We start from the raw sequence: 12612 nt of genomic DNA, 5'->3' as shown, positions 1-12612 counted from the left end.
CAGTGTTTCTTATTCGTAGCAATGCAGCGTACTCATGCTCATATATTGCTAAGAATCTGTCTACACAGAACCAAACACAGTGCAGATCTTGTGGATCTTAGAGTCTAATCAGTTTGTTAGACTTCTAATATATTAAAGTCTGTTTGGGACTTCTATTTATATAATGTCTAATGCATTACCACTGTAACAGCCACCACTTCTAGTCCTGCAACCCAACCAAATTAAGAATGGTGTACTTTGTAGAGGAACTTAAATCACCATGCCGTCAAGTAACATTTATTTCATATGGGGAAAAAAAACCAAACAAACAAACCAAAACCCAAAAACCACAAAACAAAAGAAAAAAAGTCCAAAATTATTCTTATTAACAAAGTAGTATTATTTTCCAAAATGTATTACTATTGGCTTGCTTCACTCCTTTCATAACTGTGGTTGGGAACAACAGATGCGAAACAAGAAAATTCTGCTGTAAAATATGATGGCAAAGCAATATCCAGAATAAATCACGTAAAGAAATGGAAGTACAGGAAATTAATATCTCTGTGTAGAAAAACTTACACAAGCATAGACTAACAAAGTACTTGCAAAAGTAGTTATGATTGCAAGTCTTACTGGAACAAATTCTAGACTTAGTGAGAGCCTTGATCTCATAGTAATTAATGTTATCTTAGAAACATCCTTTTCAGAGTCTTTGAAGAATTCCCACTCCTCCTCCTCTAATCTCTGTCATAGGTATCAAAAAAGAATTTTCACTTAAAATGCAGATTTTTACCAGATATTAGGCTAAAGATACTGTTTTGAGGTGTTTACTACTTAGTCTTCACTATTTGACTGTAAACATAACCTTGGTTTTAAATTAAACTCAGCAACAGTGAGACCCCTGTGTTCTATCTTTCTGTGCTCTCATGAAGGTATACAGAGATCTAAGATTTTTGTATTTGAAGGCTTAGAGTTCCAGTAAATATTTCAAGTGGAGTCCATCACATCAGAGTACTTATCAGCTTTTCCAGAGTCAGTGTGTTTATATATATATATTTTTTTTTAATTCTTACCCTCTTAACATCATCTATCATTACAAATTGTGAAGTAGGTACCCCACCAAAAGTCCCCAGGTTTAACTTCTACATTTAGTTGATGCAATGAATGTAAATTTGTATGTATGTAAATACATATGGTCTCATGGAAATATTGAGAGTGACTACATTCCCATCCTTGCAGTTGAGGATTCACTGTAGTAAGGAATTAAGTTATATGTACTATACCTATTGAACCCATTTATCTGAAACTGCTCAGAAATTCACAGCATAACTTCAGGGATTCCAGAGGTCATGATTAGGAAAAATAGTTACATATCTTTAGCTTTCTTAATTACTCCACTTTTAAAGAGATTTATTCTCTTTACTCCCTTACTGTGACTAAACCATCTGGCTGGGACATGTTTTATTATTTCTTAGGGACTATGATAACATGGCTCATTTTTGTGGCTTTTTTTCATAATAAACTTTCTGTAATGATGGTTAGATCCTCCCAGATAAGATAATGATGTTATTCCAGTGTGAATAGAACTTATAGGAAATGATGCAGGCGTGCTTTGGATGAAATTAGCTATTTGGTATATTTTGTATACCGCAAAACTCCCTATGTGCATTCTGTGTAGGAGGAACTCTCTTATATGCTGAAAACTCAGTAAGAGAAGGGAATGATTGACGTCTAGCTAGACAATGCTAGCCATTGCCACTAGCATCATTAGTTATTGCCAGTAACATTCATGCCAACTTGGATAAGCAGATGAATCATGCTGCTAATTGTTGGGAGGTAATTTGAGAAACGAAGACAAGAGCATATGTCATCTTTTAAACTAAAAACTTGTCCATTACATCTAGACAAGAAATGGGAGGGCATCAAAGTGGTTAGACCGAGTTTGTTTTGTGCTCCCTCCAGTTTGAGCCTGCTGAACACCATACCATGTCAACTGCTGATATCCCAAACACTGTTTTGAATGGTTTTTACAAAAACTTTTATTTGCTTTTGAGTCTAGGTTGCCCATGCTTTTTAAATTTGTTTTCCTTTTAAACACATAATTTTTACTTTTCTGAAAAAAATACAGAAAAACACAACAGTTTCCTTTCTCTCTCCCATTCAGAAGCTGCCTGCTTACTGGTTTTGATTCTTGAGAACAAGAAGTATTACTTTATTATTATCAGTGAACATCATCAGTTTTCTTCAGTCTCTTGTAGAAAATTGCTTTCTCCATAGAGTTATTAGGATGCCTATCACTCCTATTTCTGTCAAGCTCTGACAATGAACTTTATTTTCAAGATTTAGTTCCCTCGTGAAAACTGCGAGTTATAGATTAGCTCTAGGATATGCACGAGCAATATGACAAGAAAAAGTTATTAATACTTGTGTGCAGAAATGACCCATATAATTATTACATACTCAGCATTTTTTTCTTTTGCATTCAGTTTCTAGGGACCTATTCATGTTTAGTCAAAACATAAAAGTGAGTCTGCTCTTTACTTGGGAATGAAGCCAGATAAAACTGCTACATCTACTGAAAAATTGAATGAATTCTGTGTGCCTTCTACTTGTAGGCAGAATAATTTCAAAAATCAACAACATGGAAATGGTATTCTTTCTTCGTCTTCCAAATTGACTCAAGAGGTAGCACTCCTTATACTGAAATAATGTACATTAAGCAGAACTGCCAGACTCTTTTCCCATTCATTTTTGAGTGCTCTGTTTAGTTCTGCTGAATTTATATCCCACAGCTTGGTAACCAAGTACTATTTCATAAACAGTTTAAATAACATTCCCCAGGTCTCCACTGGGCATTATTTCTTTTTTTAAAACTACAGGAAAAAAGCCTATTTTATCTCATTCTGACTGTGCACAATAGGCTTAAATGTCTTATCTAAGCAGGAAGAAATACATGCAACACTTGCAGCAAAAGAAACAGACCTCACGAGGAGTGGATGCACTTTCAACTGATGACCTAACACTGTGTTAGTTTTCACAAGATTCATACATGCATTTTATGTTTGATGGATTTGTCTACAGTGTATAAACTATATGTTTGGCTTTTTCACCATATCCCATTATAGAAAGGATACCTTTATTCAGTTCTTTAATTCCTACCATGCAACAACAAATCTGACAGGATTTATTAAACTGAATATTGTCATGAAAGCTGGTACTAGTGGCAGAAGTCAACTACTGTTGTAAAAAGTTGGTATGACAACTTCTAAAAGCTCACTATTGTTCAAATGGTCTGACTTTTCCTGAAAAAAAGTACTCTGGATTTCTTCAACAGTGTGAGATTCTGCCAACTGTAATAAATTATTTTAAACCCAAATTGTTAAAAAAACCCCAAACACAACAAACAAACAAACAAAAAACAACCCAAAAACCAATGAGCAACCCAAGATCAGGAAGATTTTGAAAATTTATCTTCTTAAGGGATCGTGTGCATAAGTCCCAAAGACAAGAGTTTAATCTTCTTAATTCTTTTTTCAGAGTGGCCTACTGCTTTCAGTTCCTGTCTTTCAAAACTAGGAAATCATCTAGTGAATAAAAGAGGAGTTATGTCACTGAAATGATTTCATTCAGGTTTTGATCAAAAAGCAATACACAAAATAGCATTGTAAAGTTAGAAATAACTGTCCTAATATCTGGGAGGAAATCTTATCTACTATACCAATGGCATTGACCTGACAACTGATGGTATCATATTTTATTCTTTTTTCCAGGGTAATCAAGTAACAGGATCTGTAGAACAGCAGTTTCTACTGTGACTGATAACAGTGAGACGTGCAATACAATCATAGTAACTGAAAATGTGCTATTTTTATATGGAGTCATAAGGATACAAGAACACAAGTTCTGGAGAACAGTTTATTCAATGGCATTTATTTTTTTTACATGTTTTTTGTTTTAAATATGTTTATTGTATACAAATTATTTCTTTTTAGCAACTATTAGAATGAAAGCTGAACAGAAACATAAGTTTTCTTTCCACTTAAAATCATATTTTAAGTCACTTTTCCAATATGGGACATTGTTCGTGGCTGAATCATATTTTCTGTGATGTAAATTTTTCTCATGTAATGCTGAGTAACACATATAATCTGATTAATGAGAACATACTAATCTGTGACTGAGTACCATTTCAGAAAAATCAATTTTTTAAAAACTAATTTAAAACATATCATTTCACGTCAGTTTGGAGAACTAAGCTTTTTTTTTATTTAGGCATATCAAACATTTTTGTTTCCATTTGTAATATATTTCAATATGTTTCAATATGTTTTCAAAAACTGTATTTTATGACACTTCATGTAACATGAGAAGTTATGAAATGCTCTTGAATTATCTTGGACAAAATGACATATTGTTAACCAATAAGAAATAATTCAGGATGCCAGTCATTGTATTCATCTACTGCCTCTGTCTAGAAAAGAATCAGAATATTTCACAAGTAGCTTGATACTGATAACGAAGAAGGTCCTCTATCAGAACTCTGAGTCATAATTTCAATCCTTTTATTGAAAGCTTTTCCTTTATGTTAAATTATTAATTCTTACCATTATGGGTATGCATACACATACTCAGAATTATTTTCAGAAATATAAATGCAAGATTTTGACCCCCCAAGTTATGCCTTTTAGAAACTTAATTGCCACATTATATTCACTTCTCCCTTTGAGACTGATTTTTGCTCCTGACAATAAGAATACATACCTCAGTCCATCAACAATTTTCTGACAGTACACAAAGCCATGGAGCACTGAAATCAGCTCAAGCTCAGATAGAAATTTTTGATGAAGCCTTTACAAAAATGCTGGTTGTACATCAGTTATTTACCAAAACCAGAAAAAAACATTTTCATCCATTATCATTTTTCATTGAAGAGGTTTCCTAGGGCTTAAATTACAGTTCTGGAATGAAAGTTATATGTAGCCTATTTCTAAACCATTTTGGTACTATATTGCATTTCCAGTCTTGTGACACAAACTGGAGAAATACATTAAGATAAAGAAATGTCCTTGTCTGTGATTAGAAGGAAAGTTGTATGCAACATCCCATTGTTCATAAAGTGTCATGTAACATTTCAATGGAAAAATTTCAAGGTAGCTAAGACAATGGGGATTTCTGTGTATAGCCTAGAATATGCACAGTACAATAATACATGCAATAAATTCTGACAAGCAGAATACTACTCTTTGAAGTTGAACATTTTAAAAAGTCAAATGTACATGTGTGAAGAACAGCTTCAAATATTCTTGGATGTTACTTTGCACTATAACTAACATCAAAGTAAAAATGTGCTTAGGATATTTGAAAATCAGTCTATTTGTAGCTTGATGTTTTGCTAAATTAGATTCAAAAGCTACAACAGTGCGTAGATAAACAGAAAAAAGAAAAAAATCTGTAAATTCAGTTTAGGCATTTGAAAAGTATAAAGATGGCACTAAAAGTTGGGTCTCAATGGTGATGTTAAAATTGGTAGATTAAATGAAGGTACACTAGGCATTGATTTGCTTTGCAGTTCACAACAATACTTGTAGTGAAAATATTTTTTTAAAAATTTTTCTGTTCTGCATCTGTGTTTCAAATCTAAAATGCTGGTTTTAGGGTCAGATGTAACAATGTTAAGACAAATTACAGGGAAACAGTGGTGTTGCTGAAAGAAAAAAAATCATGTTCCTGGGGAAGGAACTTCATGAGGGACAGATAATTGGGCTGTGCATATACATATTGTGCCTATAGATGCTCTTTCTAATTGTTTCTGAAGAAAATAAAGATATTTGGCATAGATAATACATAACTGGTATCAAAGATACATTGCATGACAATGAAAAGATGAATTGAAAGGAAGTTATGTGGAAAATGATAATAGAAAAACCTGACTCTTGAAAGTATATCCCCTTGTAATAACCTAGTTAATGATTGGTTTACTTCTCAACATGAGTACAACCTCAAAGAGGTCTTAGGCTGAATGAGGAGTGCTGATTCTTAGATAGATTAATATAATAATAGACAATACTAAGCTATGCTTCTGTATGGTAATAGGAGCATCTGGTTTTCCAGGAAGTTAATTAGAATTAAAATGTTCTGGAAAAATATCCCTATAAAGAAATGTAATACGCTTCAAAAAACCTCTCCAGGAAAGTTGACTTAGCTTCATGCAAGAATAAACATTGGTCCAGACAAACCTGTTCCTCTTACAGGTTATAGTTGACCCCAGGACTGAGCAGCCTCTCCTGCATTGTCACAGAAGTACACCCAGTCGCTATTTTGAGTTTATTGTAGCATACTTTCATTGCATAAACATGGTTTGGCCACATTGAATAACATTGGATACACCTTCCAATATACTCCAGAATTTGTTGTCCTTTATATTATCACACTCAGGATTAATTTCAGTCTATTGTATTCAGTGCAATGGTCAGCTGCCTTATTCTTAAGTAACACATTTTTTTCTCTTTTTTTCTGTGGATGATCTCTAAGAAGTCCAAGTGTTCACCTTATAATGCCAGATCATCTTAATGAACATGATAGAATGTTTTTGACAGAGATGGATATTAAGAACAGTAAGCAATGAAAGGTCAGGGAAATAGTATTGTGTGATGGCAGTACAAGTATTATTTGTAACACAATAAAATTAACAGCTGCTCTTTTCTTTTTAACAACATGTTTATGTACTTTGCAACTTTAGCAAAGTCTGAATGTTGTAGACTTCCTAAGGATTAAGATTTCTGAATGAAAGCTCTTTTGTTAAGGAGACAATTAGCAATGTGTTAAATCAAAAAGATTTAACATTTATTATGTTTTTAAATATCCTTTTAGTTATTTGCCCCTACTTTAAGAAACAGCAGAGCAGTTGGCTATGTGAAACTTTCAATGTCAATGCTGCCGGGCATGTTAAAGAAACTGGTTACCACAAGAAAACAGGTAATCTCTTAAATGCAGTATTCTTGTTGTTTTATCCTTCTTGGGACAGTTGAAGGCTTATGGATTTGATAAACCAAGAAAGCGTTAATTCATATACTAAAATTGGCTGACATATTTGTGGGGTCTGAGGGTACTTCTGACAGAATCTGCAGGTATTGGAAAAGCTCCAAACCACATAGGAGACCTCTCTATCCGTGTCAGCAGATGGGATTGTGTTTGAAAATGCAGGGTTGCAGTAAAAATTTGGGCTACTGATGGAGCTGTTCTGTTCCATGAGCTTTTAATGACCAGCTGTTTTCTGTATCCATGGTTATCCTGAAAGTAAAAACATCCTTTTCCAAACAATTTATCTGTATATTACTGTTTATTTATTTTGCAGGGCTATATTTAATTATGGAACAATATTGAAGAAAGATGTGCAATAGTACAATAGTATTTTTACCTAAGCAAATACACATAGGTGAAATACCCTAGGTACATCTACATTAAAAAAGGAGCTTATTTCTTTATAGTTCTTTTCTTTCCTGATTAATATTCATAAAGAAATGACTCACTGTGTAGTCTAATAATGGTCTTACATTCAAAATGTGAAGAGAAGTTTGCCATTTCAAGAAAAGGAATACATTTAAATATTACAGAATCACAGAATCATTCAGGTTAGAAAAGACCCTCGGGATCATCAAGTCCAACCATCAGCCCTACTCTACAAAATTCTCCCCTACACCATATCCCCCAGCATCTCATCTAAACGACCCTTAAACACATCCATGGATGGTGACTCCACCACCTCCCTGGGCAGCCTATTCCACTGTCTGACCACTCTTTCTGTGAAAAATTTTCTCCTAATACCCAGTCTGAACCTCCCCTGTTGCAGTTTAAAGCTATTCCCTCTTGTTCTAAAATTACACATTGTAATGTGCTGGCTTTTTATTTAAGTACTGAAAAAATAAATATTGCAGACTGCTTTTTCAAACTCCTGAGGAATTTTTTTTCTTCAATACTGATTCAACACCCAAGATGAAATTTTTTGTGTAATGTTACTGAGTTTCAATAGAACAGTCAGAATCAGAAAATAAATATTCCTGCTGATGTTAAGTTACATAAGATAGAATTATGAAGTCCCAATAAATAAATGTTTGGGATTAATTGTCACAAAACATTATGTAGCTGTTAAGAGACATAGAGATTTTTATGGCTATGACTGTCTTAGTCTTCGTAAACAGCTTCAAAATATACCATTCCAGCAGAATTAATTATCTTTTTAACATGAAGAGTTATTTTTTAATAATTTTTTTCATATGATTTGTAGGATATTAGTGATGTTGCATTAAGCTCATAGATAGAATTATTAGTTAAGCGCCGTGTTTAACACTTGTCTGCAGCTTCCTATACACTCAATGATTTCCAATTCTTAAGTATATTCCTACACTGCCAACCAGCCCACGATATTTCCCACAGTTTTTCTGTTGAAAATGACCTATTGTCATGCAGTCTGATAAAAGCTGCTAAGTCTCTTAAATTGAGTTAATAGCGAGATGATAGTAAGTCAAGAGAGAATCAGGATGCTTAAATAAATATGAAAGTGTTCTTCATTAGAAGAGAATATCGTTGAATCTGCTTCTCTGAGTCTTAAGGGCAGCCAAATGAACTACCATCATGCATTTCAGGAGGAGAATCTTCAAAACTTCTGAAGACCATTTTATGACAACATATGTATTTTTTTATCTTTGGATAATAGATTTCACCTATTACTTAATACCATGAAACTGATATACAGTATCTAAGAAACACAGATATGATTTAGATTAGGAGTATGAGTGATAATTCATTTTTGATAGGAATTAAAATTGTTTGAGAAGTGTAGGTTACTTCAGAGATCTTTCCAAATTTGGCTGACATTTTAAAATTTTTTTGTGATTTATATTCAAAACAAATTAAAGAATATTTGCAAAAAGATGACTTTTAATGCCTACTAGATTTAGTAGAATAATAGCTTCTGTTCAAGGAATGAGATTGTAAGAGACAATGTTGATATGCAAATTTTGCTATACTCTTGCATGTTACCCTTAACTAGTTTAAGTTTAAAGTCTTAAGTTTTCATCTACTGTTTTCATTTGGAGGAATTTTACATTTCACTTTTGATTGAAGTAAATTTTTATTGACATAAGGTGTTCACAGTTTAGCCTTTAGACAGCCAGGATCTTGGCTGTGGTCATTTCCTCCTCCTCTTATTTAGTCTCTGCTAGTGTTTCAAGATTGGTTTCACTTTGTAGTGTTACCTAGAAAAAGAGATTTCAGCTTCCCAGTAAAGATGTAAATCAACATACCTGTGACAAATTTGTTTTTTGATAGCAAAAAGGTGACTTTTTTTTTTTTTTTATTGGGGATGGTACTGAAGAGTGTCTGTGCTCATAAAATCTACATAAAACTGAATACTCCTTTAGAGCTGCTGCAACCTTTAGGCAAAGGCAGCTCCTGGTTTCTTTTGAACTAAATGACTTGGAAACATTCAGCTAAAGCACAGTGACATTAAAAAGAAAAAGAAATGGGTTTATACATGAAAAGAGTGTTACTCAATATAACATTAGTTCAATTTCTCGTTGTGTGTGATTATGTATGTCTACTGGATAAGATATATCCATTATATAAAAAAAGCACCACTTCCCTTCAGTGGCATGAATGTTACTGCTCCGGGTTACCAGCTGGCTGATTAGACTAGGATTTGGGACACACTGTTCTCTGTCAGTGACCCTGCAGTAGATCTTGATCAATCACTTCTTCTCTGGGCCTGTTTTTTCCCTTTCTGAATCCTCTGTCTCTTCATTTTAATTTCTTGTCTTTTTAGCCTATGAAATACTCCTCATTATACACTTCTGTAACATCTAGAACAGTTGGGATTTAAATTAATTTGTAATTTTAGCACTTCAGGTTATAAATATTGCTGAAGGACTTAAAAATCACTGAGGTTGTGATAATTGCAGTTTATATGAAGTGGTTTAGATAAAATAACTTTCCTGAAGTCAATGCTGTAAAAATTAAGCCTGCTACGTTCTAAAATATTTAGCATGAAGTTTGTCTTAGAACATCTGTACATTTTATTGTTGGAGGACATTCCAAATCTGAATTTCTTATTTGTGATCTTGTGGAGGAAAAAAATCGCAGCTAACTGCTTTCTCAGCCTCTTTTCTTCTCTCTCACCCTCTCCCTGCTCTTTCCCTCTATTTCTTTTTTGTTTTTTTCTATTTTTTCCAAATGCAAACTTTCATTCCAGGTGAGAAGAAAGATTGTTAATGCGTCTTTCTGGTTTGCGTGGTAGCTTACTTGTTCCTCTACTTCCATACAGATGGTTTTTCTGGCAGCAAGTAGATAGTAACCTCTTATTCTCTTGGTGGGATTGGGGTTTTTTGTTGTTTTTGTTTTAAGACAATAAGTTATCAGATATCTTTTGATATCATGGGAATTGTTACTTGAAATTTTGACTTTGTTAGAAATTAGATAATGTAAAAGGAAAACTACTGTCTTCTCAAGCACAGGTTACCACAATACTCCATTCAGATATCAGTATTTGAATAACTGTGCCAGTGCATAAAACAAATGAATAAAACTAAGCTATGTCAAGTCAAAGGTTGTTGCTGATTTTTGTAAGCTCCAGCTCAATCATCTGGGAGTTAAATTCCAACAAAAATATCTACATGTTTTACTCTGTACTAGTTTAGACATGCTGGGAATGAGAATCTGTATCTGGAATGTCTGTACTGTACTGTACCCTTGTCCTCATAGTCAGCTGGTGGTAACAATATGCACTGATACTGTACTCTTAGAATGAAGATGCTTTGGTATTGCTTTGGAGAAGTAGCAATAAGCATAAAGAAAGGTGCTGATTTTTGAACTTTAATGTGTTATGTAAAGAACTTTAACATTTAAATGTAAAGTAGAAAAATAATTTAGAAATGCCTCCTGAAAAAAAAAAACAAACAACCAAAATCAAAACAAATAACCCCTAATAAAATTTTATTCTGTGCCAGTCTTGCTATAGTTCTAATCCTTGGTGGTTAGAGTATTACTGCACAATAGTTAAATTCTTATGTATACAGTTTTCTGGGCACTCAGAGATGATGCTTTTAGCAATGTGTCTTATGCTTAATTTATGTTAATATATTAATTTCAACATCTTGACACAATCTAATCTGGCTATATTTAGTATCAAGAACACAAAAATCTTGAGTGGCTCATTTCAGTTTAAGTTGTATTTATCTGTAACTAGTTGTAACTTAGCTATAAGAAAGAATCCCAACCTTGCACTAAAACATACATTCTAGTTGTAGTTAAATTGCTAATACATGTACAAACCAAAATTCAATAACATTACTGTATTGTGATACCACATTTACAATGAGTCTAGGAAGGATGGGCTACATGATATTTGAGAATTACATTGTGGCTCAGTTTTTCTGTATGGATAAATTTTCTGTGTTCTTTCTTTGCTATAATTCTACTTGATTAAATAAATGTGTTCAAAGTTTAGATTTACTTTTCACTGACTTAATGTAGAAGGTTTTTTTGTAATACTAACTCTGCTATGGTTTACATATATCAATAATTCTCGGTGCCTTATGGTCTTACTAACTTTCCCAAGTACTTTCATTCACAGGATAGGACAATAACACTAGCTAACCATGTTTCTGGTAAATGCAGTCAAGTAAATCATAAATATGTTATTTGTATCCTTCAAGAATGTGCTTTGTGGTTCTGCTGTTCATATGACATATCTCAGCAAGGTCAGGGAATAGACTGTGTATCTCTCCAGGCATTTTATCTCGTTTTAGAAAGGATGCTGATAATAAATCATCCAGAAACACTTTTATTCCCATTTTCTCATTAGGGCACTGTTCTGCCAACTAGTCTGTTTTTTAATAGCCAACCATTTATATATTTTTACGTGTGTACTAAAATATTTTTCTTCCTTGAGCTCAGGGTCAGAGTACATGAAACGCACCTGTGAGCACTGACTAGTATGCTGCTTCCTCTGTGAGATAACTCTGAACTTCAGTATAATTTACTGTTTGCATCTGATGTAATCTTACTCTCTCAGTAGATTGTTACACTTGTATCTTCATATATTTTGAGTCTGACTTTTGAAATCCTGCCATTACAGCCTTTTGAACTGCGTAAAATTTTAAGGTGAATCATACAGAAATGGTTCAACTTCCTGTGCTTCACATTTGTTTATGTTTAGAAATAAATTTGATCACAACATTTATTCTTTTCTCAGATTCCTACAAAGGTAGCAGTTGTGACTTCAAGCCAGACTTCAGAAATAATATTTATATTTTCATGGACAGAAATTTTTAGAAGAGAAAATCAAAACATAATTACTTAAAGGTTATTTTTTTATAGAAGTCACTATGTAGGACAAGCGTTTGAAGTTTCCAGACTATTTGAAGTGGGGCAGGATAAGAAGGGAGGTGTTTGCATGTTAGCCTGTATGTATAATAATTGTATGTAAGATCTTGCTTTTAAATCATTTTATAGAAAACCTGAAATAATTTGGATAGAAACTGTCAAAATAACTCTTTTGATAGTTGAAAATGAAATTATGCCAATTTTCTCTATGAAAATACTTGAAATGCCTCAGTGAAAAAAGGTTTTACTTTAAAT

The 12612-nt window shown here is 33.2% G+C and overlaps 1 protein-coding gene across 2 annotated transcripts in view; it reads left to right on the top strand.

Annotated features, from left to right (window-relative positions):
* Positions 1 to 12612, top strand: part of CCDC102B (coiled-coil domain containing 102B) — a 190287-nt gene that overhangs the window by 127465 nt on the left and 50210 nt on the right. The window contains exon 6 of one of the 2 annotated variants that reach the window (XM_074877455.1): positions 3750 to 4066. The exons of the other annotated variant lie outside the window; for it this stretch is intronic. Within the exon in view, the coding sequence (XP_074733556.1) occupies positions 3750 to 3794 (45 nt within the window). The 3' untranslated portion in view covers positions 3795 to 4066. Of the gene's footprint in view, positions 1 to 3749; positions 4067 to 12612 lie in introns of those variants that run through there. 2 annotated transcript variants of the gene reach the window in all.

This window comes from Strix uralensis, chromosome 1, assembly GCF_047716275.1.
Source record: "Strix uralensis isolate ZFMK-TIS-50842 chromosome 1, bStrUra1, whole genome shotgun sequence".
Taxonomy (NCBI): Eukaryota; Metazoa; Chordata; class Aves; order Strigiformes; family Strigidae; genus Strix; species Strix uralensis.
The sequence above is the reverse complement of the archived record's forward strand: the minus strand, read 5'-3'. Positions and strand labels throughout refer to the sequence as shown.